General features: G+C 41.5%; 2 protein-coding genes across 3 annotated transcripts in view; one reads left to right on the top strand and one right to left on the bottom strand.

The window, feature by feature from the left end:
• Window positions 1-3,896: 3,896 nt before the first annotated feature.
• On the bottom strand, window positions 3,897-7,138 carry LOC306821345 (gap junction Cx32.2 protein-like). 2 transcript variants are annotated; one of them, XM_079339709.1, is made up of 2 exons: window positions 7,121-7,138; window positions 3,897-4,679 (listed from the first exon to the last, which is right to left on the bottom strand). In XM_079339709.1, the coding sequence occupies exon 2, from the start codon at window positions 4,668-4,670 to the stop codon at window positions 3,912-3,914; it is 759 nt and encodes a 252-aa protein (XP_079195835.1). In that variant the 5' UTR covers window positions 4,671-4,679; window positions 7,121-7,138; the 3' UTR covers window positions 3,897-3,911. The 2 variants fall into 2 exon arrangements, with proteins under 2 accessions (XP_079195835.1, XP_079195836.1); XM_079339710.1 differs by lacking the exon at window positions 7,121-7,138 and adding an exon at window positions 5,001-5,048.
• A 2,163-nt stretch (window positions 7,139-9,301) lies between these two features.
• LOC306821223 (uncharacterized protein) overlaps window positions 9,302-12,519 on the top strand; it is a 42,836-nt gene continuing 39,618 nt past the window's right edge. The window contains exon 1 of the mRNA XM_079339510.1: window positions 9,302-9,305. The gene's annotated coding sequence lies outside the window, so the exon portion shown is untranslated. The remainder of the gene's footprint in view (window positions 9,306-12,519) is intronic.

Below are 12,519 nucleotides of genomic sequence, written 5' to 3' on the forward strand. Positions count from 1 at the left end.
TCCCACTGGGATCATTTGTGTGATGTTTGATGAATGTGTGACTATGTTAAGGCTCGTAACAAACTACTTCCTGTTTGTGACGAACAACGCGTCCGTATGACCACGCCCTTTGAGGAAATAATGTGTAGAGCACAACGAGAGATCTTCAACATGTCAAGATCACACTGACATTCTCATTGTGTCAATCGGGTAATTGCTTTTGGAGGAGTTCGTTCAAATAGCTAACCTGTGAAACGCGAATTTTCGCAATTGAAAAAAAATATGGCGGACTTCCTGTTTGGCTTTGACTATGGGCGTAAGAGGATTTTATGTAGGTCCTGACATTATGAACGTACAAAAAAATTGTCATGCATGTAAAAGAAAAAAACCTCTATGGGGAGGCCTTTCAGAAAGGTAAAATATGGGTGTGACGAGACATCAATGTTTGATGGTACGCCATGGCCACGCCCTTAAACGAAATAACGTGCGGAGCACAACGAGAGATCTTCAACATGTCTAGAATGCACTGAAACTGAGCTTGCAATGATCGGATAAACGCTGTTGGAGGAGTTCGTTCAAATAGCTAACCTGTGAAAAAGGAATTTCGGCCATTTTTGTTGCATTCAAAAAAATATGGCGGACTTCCTGTTTGGTTATGACTATAGGTGTAAGAGGATTTTATGTAGGTCCTGACATGCCCAATGAGCATAAAAAAATGTGTGTATGTAGGACAAAAAAACCTCAATGGGCCTTTTTTGAAAATTTCAAGGGGGCGCCACTGAGTAAATTAGCCACGCCCACTTTTTATGCCAACATGTCTAGTTTTATTTTTCCACTGGGATCATGTGTATGATGTTTGATGAATGTATGACTATATTGAGGCCCATAACAAACTACTTCCTGTTTGTGACGAACAACGCGTCCGTATGACCACGCCCTTTGAGGAAATAACGTGCAGAGCACAACGAGAGATCTTCAACATGTCGAGAACACACTGATATTCTCATTGTATCAATGGGATAAACGCTTTTGGAGGAGTTCGTTCAAATAGCTAACCTGTGAAACGCGAATTTTCGCCATTGAAAAAAAATATGGCGGACTTCCTGTTTGGTTTTGACTATGGGTGTAAGAGGATTTTATGTGAGATCTCGCATGCTTAATGTGCATAAAAATTGTCGTGCATGAACGATGAAAAAACCTCAATGGGGAGGCCCTTTTGAAAATTTGAAGGGGGCGCCATTGAGTCATTTTGCGAATTTATTTTACGAAATGACGAGAATATAAAATTTTTCGCCAGACCCGATGACATTGGAGATTTTGATGAGTTTTCATTCACGTTCAAGCCGTCAAAAATGGCTCCAAAGAGGCGAAAAAAAAATAAAAATAATAATAATTAAAACCGCAAGCGGTGATGAAGGGACCGAAGCACCCCACGCATGTCGGCGCGTGTCGCGACCGCGAGAGTGCGACCGCGGGAGTGCAGCCGCGACACGTGGCCAAGCAGCAGGCCTTACAGTCATCGAAGGTTAAAAAATTGGAGTGTGCCGAGACATCAAAGTTTGATGGTACGCCGTGGCCACGCCCTTTGACGAAATATCGTGCAGAGCACAACGAGAGATCTTCAACATGTCCAGAAAACACTGACACTGAGTTCACGATGATCGGATAAACGCTGTTGTAGGAGTTCGTTTAAATAGCTAACCTGTGAAAAAGGAATTTCAGCCATTTTTCTTGCATTAAAAAAAATATGGCGGACTTCCTGTTTGGTTATGACCATGGGTGTAAGAGGCTTTTATGTAGGTCCTGACATGCCCAATGAGCATAAAAGATTTCATGCACGTAGGCCAAAAAAACCTCTATAGGGAGGCCTTTTTGAAAATGTCAAGGGGGCGCCACTGAGTAAATTAGCTACGCCCACTTTTTATGCCAACATGTCTAGTTTTATTTTTCCACTGGGATCATGTGTATGATGTTTGATGAATGTATGACTATATTGAGGCCCATAACAAACTACTTCCTGTTTGTGACGAACAACGCGTCCGTATGACCACGCCCTTTGAGGAAATAACGTGCAGAGCACAACGAGAGATCTTCAACATGTCGTGAACATACTGACATTCTCATTGTATCAATGGGATAAACGCTTTTGGAGGAGTTCGTTCAAATAGCTAACCTGTGAAACGCGAATTTTCGCCATTGAAAAAAAATATGGCGGACTTCCTGTTTGGTTTTGACTATGGGTGTAAGAGGATTTTATGTGAGATCTCGCATGCTTAATGTGCATAAAAATTGTCGTGCACGTACGATGAAAAAACCTCAATGGGGAGGCCCTTTTGAAAATTTGAAGGGGGCGCCATTGAGTCATTTTGCGAATTTCTTTTACGAAATGACGAGAATATCAAATTTTTCGCCAGACCCGATGACATTGGAGATTTTGATGAGCTTTCATTCACGTTCAAGCCGTCAAAAGTGGCTCCGAAGTGGCGGAAGGAAAAAAAATAAAATAATCATTAGGGTTACAATAGGGTCCTTTGCACTGGTCAGTGCTTCGGTCCCTAATAATCATTAGGGTTACAATAGGGTCCTTCGCACTGGTCAGTGCTTCGGTCCCTAATTATAAAAACACAAAAGGTGCAACAGAGGAGATGTGATGTTGTGCATGATTTGCAGTGAAAACATGACTTGTAGAATTGATCTCACAGACTGCAGTGTAAAAAGAAAGTTCTCAAAGGGCTTCAGAAACACAGGCCTTAAATGGGCTTCTTTAAACCTGTGACGCTGCCTAATATACAATCAGAACCTGAACTGTTTGAAGGAGTGGCACACAAACACAATGAAAAGAATCTGAACCATTCTGATTTCTGTACAGAACAGTTATCTACACTTTATTTGTGTTATCTTACCTTTAATGTGTTACATCATGATTAGTGTGAGGGCTGAAAGTATCAAGTGGATTAAATGATAGAAGCGAGCTGAGGAAAAGTCGTGAATCTAAAAATGAAGAGAAACATGAACTGATCAGACTGATTAGATTAGAGCACACTTCCATCTACTGGCCAGGCTTGTATACTGCTGGGTTAGGAATATATAAAAGTCCATCTGTGTGCATGATCACACACACGTTGTCACCTGGACAGGAAAGTGTTTTTCTGTTTTTAGTGGATGGTTCTGGAGTCAGGGCGGTCTAACTTGTTCTTGTTTGAATCTTCAAACACTTGGGGCCATAAATCAGCTGACAGTTCCTCCTTATGTTCATCCTTTATACTCTTTGTATTTGTTCATTGTTACCTAATTATGGCACAGCTCAAGGTTCCAGGTATCTTTATTAGCACCTTCAAAGTGACCTTTGTTGTGCAGGCAGAAAGATAAAAACAAAACATAAAAACAAAACATCACTGTTCAAGAGAAGTCCAGATAAAAAACAGACAAACATCATGACTAAAGTCACGAAGTGCTTCAGCAAACACCCACCATAGACAACATTTATACTCTACAGATCTCAAGTCAAGGCATGTGAAAACAAAACAGAATGAGGTGTTTAACTGCATGAGTTAACAAAATAAAGTTCTGTTTTTAGGCTCTGTGTGTTCTCATCATCCCGTGAGAGGAAGTCTCATTTGTTTAGTTTGTTCAGCAGATTTTTAACAAAGAAGTTATACAGGACGTCTGACTGCTGACACCATGAATGATGTTAAATTAGAGATGTATAGCACCACTCTGCTGACCAATGAGGCTCCTGCATTGCTGTGTGCACCAGATCATCAGAGCAGAGGAGAGAAAACAAAATGAACTCTGACACAATAATCACTGAACTGGAGCAGGAAGTTACATGTGTGTGTGTGGGAAACTGGAGCAAGACCTGACAGATGCTCCACTTGTGGTGTAAAGGTTGTTGTGGGGATATTTTGGTCATGTGTCAGGACCAGAAGCCTTTAACAGAGAGTGACGTTCTCTCTAGAGTCCGATTTGTCAGGGCTGTACGTATGTGGGGGGATCGAGCTCCTGCGTCTCTTCTCACAGAGCTTTGAGATAATCAGGTGGAATATCTCCGCAATGTTGAGGAGCACAGAGAGAGCAGCCATGGCCATCATGAAGATAATAAAGACGGTTTTCTCAGTGGGTCGACTTATGAAGCAGTCTACAGTTGAGGGACACGGGTAGTCTGCAAAAGAGATCTTAGGAGGCATGAAGATGAAGCCGTACAGGAAGTACTGGCCAACGAGGAAGGCGACTTCGAGAAGGATCTTCACCAGCAACTGCATCACATAGCTGCACAGCAGGACGCCTTTCAGCTGCACTTTGCCATGTTCGTTTGAATACTTTGGAAGCTTTATCATCCCGTTCTTACCCAGCTTCTGCTCCAGGCGTCTCCTCAGCTTATTCTCTCTGCGGATCACCAGCAGCACGTGTCCCAGGTAGACGAGCGTGGGCGTGGACACGGTAAGGATCTGCAGAACCCAGAAGCGCGTGTGAGACAGGGGGAAGGAGCGGTCATAGCAGGCATTCCTGCAACCAGGGCTCCTGGTGTTACAGTCCATGTTGTTCTGCTCATCGCCCCAGATTGTGTCCACACCGGCAGCCAGGATGAAGATTCTGAAGAGAAAGAGGACACTCATCCACACCTTCCCCACCACGGTGGAGTGAGACTGCACCTTGTCCAACAGGTCGGACAGAAAGGACCACTCCCCCATGATGATGGCCTGCAGAGACACGACACAAATAAGGGATCCATACTGAGTGGAACCAGGACAGATCAGACCTGACACAATCACATTTTACACACAGAGCTACTCAAAGACATTATAGTCATGAAGGACAAGATGATCGAGGGGAGAGAAACACAATAAGAGCAGGGTTGTCAAAATGTTCAGCAGCTTTCTTTGATACTTTTCAACACCATGTGTTTTAAAACGCTCTCTGTTCCACTCATCCTGTTCTGGGTTGTCTGGGGGCCAAGCTGAGGTAGAGTAGTGGATTTTATCAGGTTAAAGGTTTTACAGAATGAACACTAACTAACTAACCTTTCACAGTGTGAGACTCAGGAGGCAGGACATGACGTCAGAAGAGCAACATGGATGTGGCGTACAAAGCATCAGAGTGATCATGCCTTCACACCTGCACAAACAGCTCAGTGTTTGTCTCTGACTGGATCCAGGGTTTCACCTTTAGTCTCTTAGTATTGATTCTGCAGACAGTCTAAGTGAGCTGATGAGAGAACGTTGCAGTATTTAATCCTGAGCGAGTGGGAGCTGACGTTTATTCCCTGTGATTGGTGCACGACCATAGACTGCCTGCACGCCACCGCTACGATCTCAGTGTAAGTAATCAATCAATCTTTATCAATTCATAACAGGTATTATCTGTTTACACTTTACAAACAGCAGGTAAAGGACCTTACTGTTTGTCTGTTAACATTAACAAAAGAGCAGGTAAACATGCTCATTGTTATGTTTACAAAAAGCAGGTAAAGGACCTTACTGATGGCTATATTACAAGAGCCCAGCTTAGGAAAAGGAGAGGTTAGTAAATTTAAAGACAGTGAAAAGCAGTAATAAGATATGAAAGCTGGGAGAGAGATAAGAGATCCTGGTGCCAGTTCCCCCGGTAGTCTAGGTATAACTATGAGCTGGTCTAGACCTGATCCAGCCCTAACTATAAGATTTATCAAAAAGAAAAGTTTAAGTCTATTCTTAAAAGTACCTAATGTGTCTGCCTCCCGGATAACTGCAGACTCTACCTCCTGTAGGACATTTAGAGACTGTAGGTACCAGCAGGTCTGATAACTGCAGACTCTACCTCCTGTAGTACATTTAGAGACTGTAGGTACCAGCAGGTCTGATAACTGCAGGCTCTACCTCCTGTAGTACATTTAGAGACTGTAGGTACCAGCAGGTCTGATAACTGGTGTTGTATGAGTAAGTCATACAAGTCATATACAACAGCTTTGATGGACCGGTCTTATCACCCGCATGCCCAACACACATCTCCCTAAACAGATCTTGTACGCCCAGCTCAAGGAAGGTCAGCGTGCCTCTGGCGGGCAAAAGAAACGCTTCAAGGACAATCTCAAGACCAACCTGAAGAAGTTCCAAATCACTCTGGACGACTTCAATGGAGTGAATCCGTGCACGGCGCACAAAGGAGCAGCTGCTCGATTCTGAACTGCGCCATCTATCTGTCTGTCTGTCTGTCCGTCCGTCCGTCATCTACCTACTCACCCATCCATTCATCCATCTGCTTTTAATGTTCTGCACTTTGTACTACATTTCATTTCATGTATACAAAGTGCTATATGAATAAATATGATTGATTGATATTACAAAGATGAAAATAAGCTTTCCTTGTGTTTTATGTGAGAGTTAAAGAAATGAAGCTGCTGCATTCTGTTTCCTGTTCTCCGCAAAGATATAAAGGCCAATAGCCTAATTATAGCGTTGTGTAGAAGACTCTGTTGCTTCATCCTGCATTGCGTTACGGCATGTCTCACCCCGTCTGACAGGAAAAGTCTCCTGCTTTGGGGTGCGTGTGAGAACGAAACAAAGACACTCATGGACTCTTTACACAGCTGCCTTTATCGTCAGCTGAATTAAAGCGACATATTCAAATGTAATCGTTACTGAAGTCTTTCTTTTCATCGCACTAATGTCTTAGTTTTCAGGCTGGATGAACTCACTCAAAGGTAATTATATATATATATATATATATATATATATATATATATATATATATATATATACATACATACATACATACACAAAGATCTAAAGTTTTCTCAGGAAAGTTTACAACAAGGGATATTATAAAACTTGTTCTTTGTTGTATTATCATTTTGTATTTCTGTGTTTCTAATGATTATTATTTTTATAATCTTGACACTTGATCCATCATTTCTTCATTACTGCTGTTTCTCATGTTACATTCTTTTTGTTCTCTTGGTGACTGACTCACTGGATTATACGAACATTTCTAGAAAAAGTGAACCTGACAGATTCCAGACCCAGATCAAATTAGTGTTAACAGTTAATAACAAAAGATGTATATCGGTCCAATCAAACATAAGACATAAATGAAATAATGAAGCTGTCTTTATTCTAATGGATCAAAAATGGTGGTTATAAATCAGAATGAGCGCTGAGCCTACCTGGTTAATGAGCCGTGTTCAGTAGATCTCTCTTCTTTCACTTCCTTCTTATAAATCATGCTGATACTGCACAATCACACTCCCATCACCCAACTTAAACACGTCACTCAGACGTGTTGAAATGTACTCGTGGTCATATTTTCATGGACAACAACTGACCCGAGGTTAGTCACTCCTTTAAAAATGAGATTAAGGTTTGGCTGTCACTCTCTGTAGAAAAAGCAAAACATGAATGGAAAGGTGTTTCCAAACCACAACACCTGTATCACAGACGATATGGAACAAACTCTGCTCACGTAAGAAACGTGCATTTCGACAGGGAAATGTGGACGACTTGGACACGTGAGACGGCTTCCTGTGGTAACATTAGGGAAGCATGGAGAGGCCTCAACATGGTGATGGGGTCAACACATGACATTAGCAGAATCTTCTTACACAGAAAATAAAAGCAAACCATTGAACAGTGGTGGCTGTTTGAAGGTTATTTAGCACACATTTTCTGAAAAGTGGAGCAGGCAGAAAACGGAGAGGATGGACTTTTGTCATCAATGGGGGGATGGGAGACAGACAAGAGACACATGTTAGAGTTAGAGAAACATGGTAAAGTTTAATTTTACATTATATGTGACCTTTAAAGTCTGTGCTGAACAGCATGTGCTCTTACCAATGGAAACCTGTTCTGTTCCAATCATTTCTGACGATAAATTATCCATGATCCCTATTCCTAAGAAATCTGGAGCCTAAGAAATGCAAGGACAGAGTACAATTTAACTACTTCACCATCCATATCACTCTGGGAAAAATTAGACCTGTTGCAGTTTGTGTGTAGGAACTACGGGAGGTGTGGAGGATGCCACCGTGGCTCTAATGCCGACAGTGATAGAAAACAGTGTTGTAGTCTCGACCACACTTATCGAGACAGAAACATTCTCGAGTGCTCAGAGATCCAGACAAGACCAAGACATGAAGGGATCTAGACCCAGTCAAGACCATGACCAAGGCAGGGCGAGACAAAGACTGAGTCAAGACCAAGATCATAAATATCATTGAAAAGTCATCATCTTCTAGACAGTTTCAAACAGAAACACAGAGAAAGTTTAAGTATTTTTCTTCTAATGACAGTAATGACAGGAAAATAACCCATCGAAGGTAGTCTTGACTGGATATTCATTTACAGAGGCAGAGACAAGACAAAATGTGAGACAACATGGTGTATTAACATACAGTCATGTTTCAAAACTCACAATTTTGTTAATGTGTCTGTGTGGTCACAAGAACAACGAGCCCTCTCTTTAAACCACTGACAATTAACTAATTGAGTATGTGTCAACATGTGAGAGGAAAGCAGCCATCCTTTCTTCAGCGGCTAACGTCAGGGCTAAGCTACAGAATATTTGTACAGGTGACAAATACTTGGGTACAGACAATGGGGATCCTAACAAATAAACAGCAATTAGCAAAGTTTCAGTGGCAAAATAGAGGCGGAAAGTTTGAGTGAATCCAGGCTCAAGCCATCTGTCAAAGTTAGCAGCAGGCCGTCGCCTTACATTGTATTTTTTGATAGCTGGATGGATTGTGTTTCCCTTCTAGCCTGGGAACGCGTCAGGAGAAGCTTCCCCCAGGAGAAGCTGGAAAACGTTGCTCGGGAGAGGAGAGTCTGGGCTGACTTACTTTTCCTGCTGCCACGTGACCCGAGCTCCCTGAGAATGACCATGTGTTACATCGGAGATGATTCAGACAGGACAGATCTTCATCATCACACTCCCAACTTATCTTATCAGTAGGCCTCCTCACACAAAACATCTGTGCTTTATTTTATCAAGTCAGAATATAAAACATGTCTCAATCTTCCCTCTGGAAGATTAGACAGGCACACACTCATTCCTCTAACAGGGTGTGTGTATGTATGGACACACACTCAGTGTAGGGGTGTGTGTGTGTGTGAGGTAAACATGATTAACAGTGTGACAGAGGAGGTAAGATGGAGCTTTGTTTCAGGAACTCGATGTGACAAAACATTTTAACCAGAGTCATCAGAATCCTGAGTGAGAAAAAGGAGAAGCTGAGGAGTGTGTGTGTGTGTGTGTGTTTTCAATGAGCCCAGATCAGTTCATCATCCAATCACAAAGGACCGTTAAATGATTTGATGTAGTGGATGATTTCACCACTAGATGTCAGTGATGTTGTAAACTAGCTGCAGAAGAGCGCTGTAGGCTTTCGTTGTCTCCTCAGATTGGGTCTCTGCTTTTTGAAGATTTCTATGTGTTCAACAGTCTGTAAAGAGCAAATTATTCACTTTATTCCAGCTGAGAGTTACTACACCACAACAAATCCAAGCTGCCACAAAGACTACAAATATGGAGTCCTTGGTGGAATCTAAAGTTCTGTTAGCAGAATACCATACTCAACTAGAATTAGAAATTTCTGAAGAGCTCTACCATTTCCAGTTGGAACCACGTTTCTAGCACAAACCGTATAGCTACAGGATCATTTCATAATAATAATACACTTTATTTATAATGCCCTTTTCATCAAGAGATCTCAAATTGCTCCAGTACAGAATAAAAACAGAGAACGATAACAAATGAAAATAAAAAGGGAATGGAGGGGAATAAAAAAAAGAGCAGTTAATTAAAAGGTTTAACAACAAAAATCTCTAAGGGGGACCAAAAGCTTTGCTAAAAAGAAATGTCTTTAGACCTTTTTTTAATTTGTGAGTATATTGAGCATTGTACAACAAGTAAACATGTGGCCGAGTTTGAAAACCTTCAACGCAAAGCAATGAATGATTGACCACATGGTGGCGCTATAGGATCATTTATGAGTATACTGACCAGTACGAACCTACGGAGCCCCAGACATGACGTCGTAAAAAAATAAATACATTGTGGCCACAATATTGCTATTTTGTGGCCACGAAAAACTACCTTGTTCGCACAAAATACTAATTTGGTCCTCCTTCCCTGTTTCCCACCTCTGCCCGTGACACGAAATAATAACTCGTGGCCATGAAGTAGGCATAATATTATTCCTGGGCAGCTGGGTAAGAAAATCGAGCACACCTTCTCTATAGCGGCAGTTGACAGGCTTAAAACTACAAGATGCAATAGCCTAATTGATGTCCAGGTGAGTGTTTTTTCTTGTTTTGTTCTAATCAATATCGTGTTATTCTGCATTAAGGCAGTTATTTTAGGTCTGATAATTAGGTCTATATGTTTGATTTGTTACAATGGGTAACCTATCTTCTGATGTCTCAATCGATTGATACACTAATGTTACACGTTGTGTAGCCACAAACACATTTGTGTCTGTTGGAGCTGCAGCCCGGCACACACATCGGGGTACTTTTTAAGTAAATAAAGTACTTCTTAATTCTTTTGTTTTCTTGTGGTTTAGAGGTCAACTATGGAAGCTGCGAGAATTTTTGATGGAGCGCAAACTTGAAGATTTGATCCAGAAACTTGAAGATGAAAATGTAAGCCACTGCAGCGACTGTCTTTGCTTGCCAGGTTTGTGTGTGTTTTAGAGAAATATGTTTTTCCTTTGCCTGAAAGTTTTCTTTACGTGACGCAAAAAAACGTCATCGTGCAATCACGGAAAGAAAACTTTCAAGCAAAGGAAAAACATATTTTTCTCGTCTCAGGACAAAATGAGGGCTGGTTTCAGGACCATTCAACACTACTATCATGTTTCTATTGATACACAGCTTCATGCAAATGGATGAAGTATCCCTTTAAACAAATATTTGAGTTAATTTTCTGACAGATTTCTAAAACCGAAAACAGTAAGTTATCCATTATCTTCTGATTTTAAACACAGACAGAAGATAATGACACAAACATGAAAAGTCATATTTATATAATGATAGAAAAACATGTAGGCCTACTAAATGTACTCACTGATTTCTAAGCTTTTGTCCATTTAAACTGCTTCAAATAACTGTGGACGAACTGTTGTTCTCAGATGAAAATATAATTCAAGTGCCTGGGACATGATGGGAACTCCAAGCTTAGGATAGGATATTACTTTATTGATCCCCAATGGGGAAATTCAGGCGCTACAGCAGCAGCAGTGCAGAATCAAAACATGACGTCAAAAGTCAAAAAGGTCAAAAACCGAGTTAAAAATAATAACATAAACATAAATACAATTCCAGGTAGTAAGAGGGGGGGGGGGGTATATACAAAGGACTATAGTGTGGTGGACTCAACAGGATAATACTGTGTAGTGAATAGCATGTTAAAGTGACCAGTGAAGAATTAAAGTGGCATTTGTGATCAAACGGTTCAGTAACCAGTATTTACAATTATAAATACTGATTCCTCCATTATTTTTGTGCACAAATCAAACACGTCCACATCACATGGGACTGAAATTGAAAATGTGCAGCTGTCTTTACATATAGTCAATTCTTCAGTCAGTCTTCTGCACCCCACAGGTGAGGGCCAATGTACATGACATGAGGTATCCCACTGGGCACGTTGGTGTTCTTGAAAGGCCTGATACGGATGTCATTTAATACCTCCTGTTGAAGAAACAACAATGATTAAGTAGCAGCTGGCATACAGTGTATTTTTAAACAGTGATGAAGTTCTATATTAAGTAAATGTAGTCCTCCTTATTCTCTGATTTTGCACTGGGTATAAAAAAGAAAAGAAAAAAGTTTGTGTTGACCTTCTGAGCCCTAAGCTGTTCTACACCTGTTTGGCTACGCCTGGACTTTTTGTGTGATAACGCACTGTTGGGGTCCAGCCAGAATGACAAAGCTCAGGCTGTCGTTTGGAGAACTACAACAAAAGACTCTTTATCCCAGCATGCCTTGCAGGTACTCCCAGAATGCTTTGCCACACCTAACACATAGGTGTGAAGTCTGGGAGGTATAAAGCCGGCCATGCTTCATTGTTCTGCCTCTTTCAAACGTCGTCTGGCGACGTCCAGGGATACCCAACTCTGTTCCTGTTTCCAGCACGCTTCTCTTTGTTTAAAAGTTTTGGCGCGCAGTTAACCCAAGGCCTTGAAGCACACCGACGTCCAAAATTCCGAGCTTAGATCATCCACTCCAAATTGAAACGGTATTGAGAGAGATTGTAAGGATTACGTCTCGTTCTGTCCTTTAAAGAAAGGACACCCACGGAGATCACCTCGCTCGACGGAGGACACGACGGCCTCTGCTCACCCTCTGGGACGCGCTACCATCACCAAACAACTGCAGGAAGATCGTTCCAGGACCCCCTTTTTCTCCTTTCATCAACCGTGGACAAACGGTTTCAAGTGAGGCTTAGCTAGGTCTGGGCAGTTAGATATAGAGAGTGTGTTTAATAACTGAGTTATTATTGTGAAACGGTGATAATATTTACTAGGTGTTTGACCACTGTGTCTTTGGTTTATGAGAGCAAAAA

This window comes from Symphodus melops, assembly GCF_947650265.1.
Source record: "Symphodus melops genome assembly, chromosome: 1".
In the NCBI taxonomy this organism is placed as follows: Eukaryota; Metazoa; Chordata; class Actinopteri; order Labriformes; family Labridae; genus Symphodus; species Symphodus melops.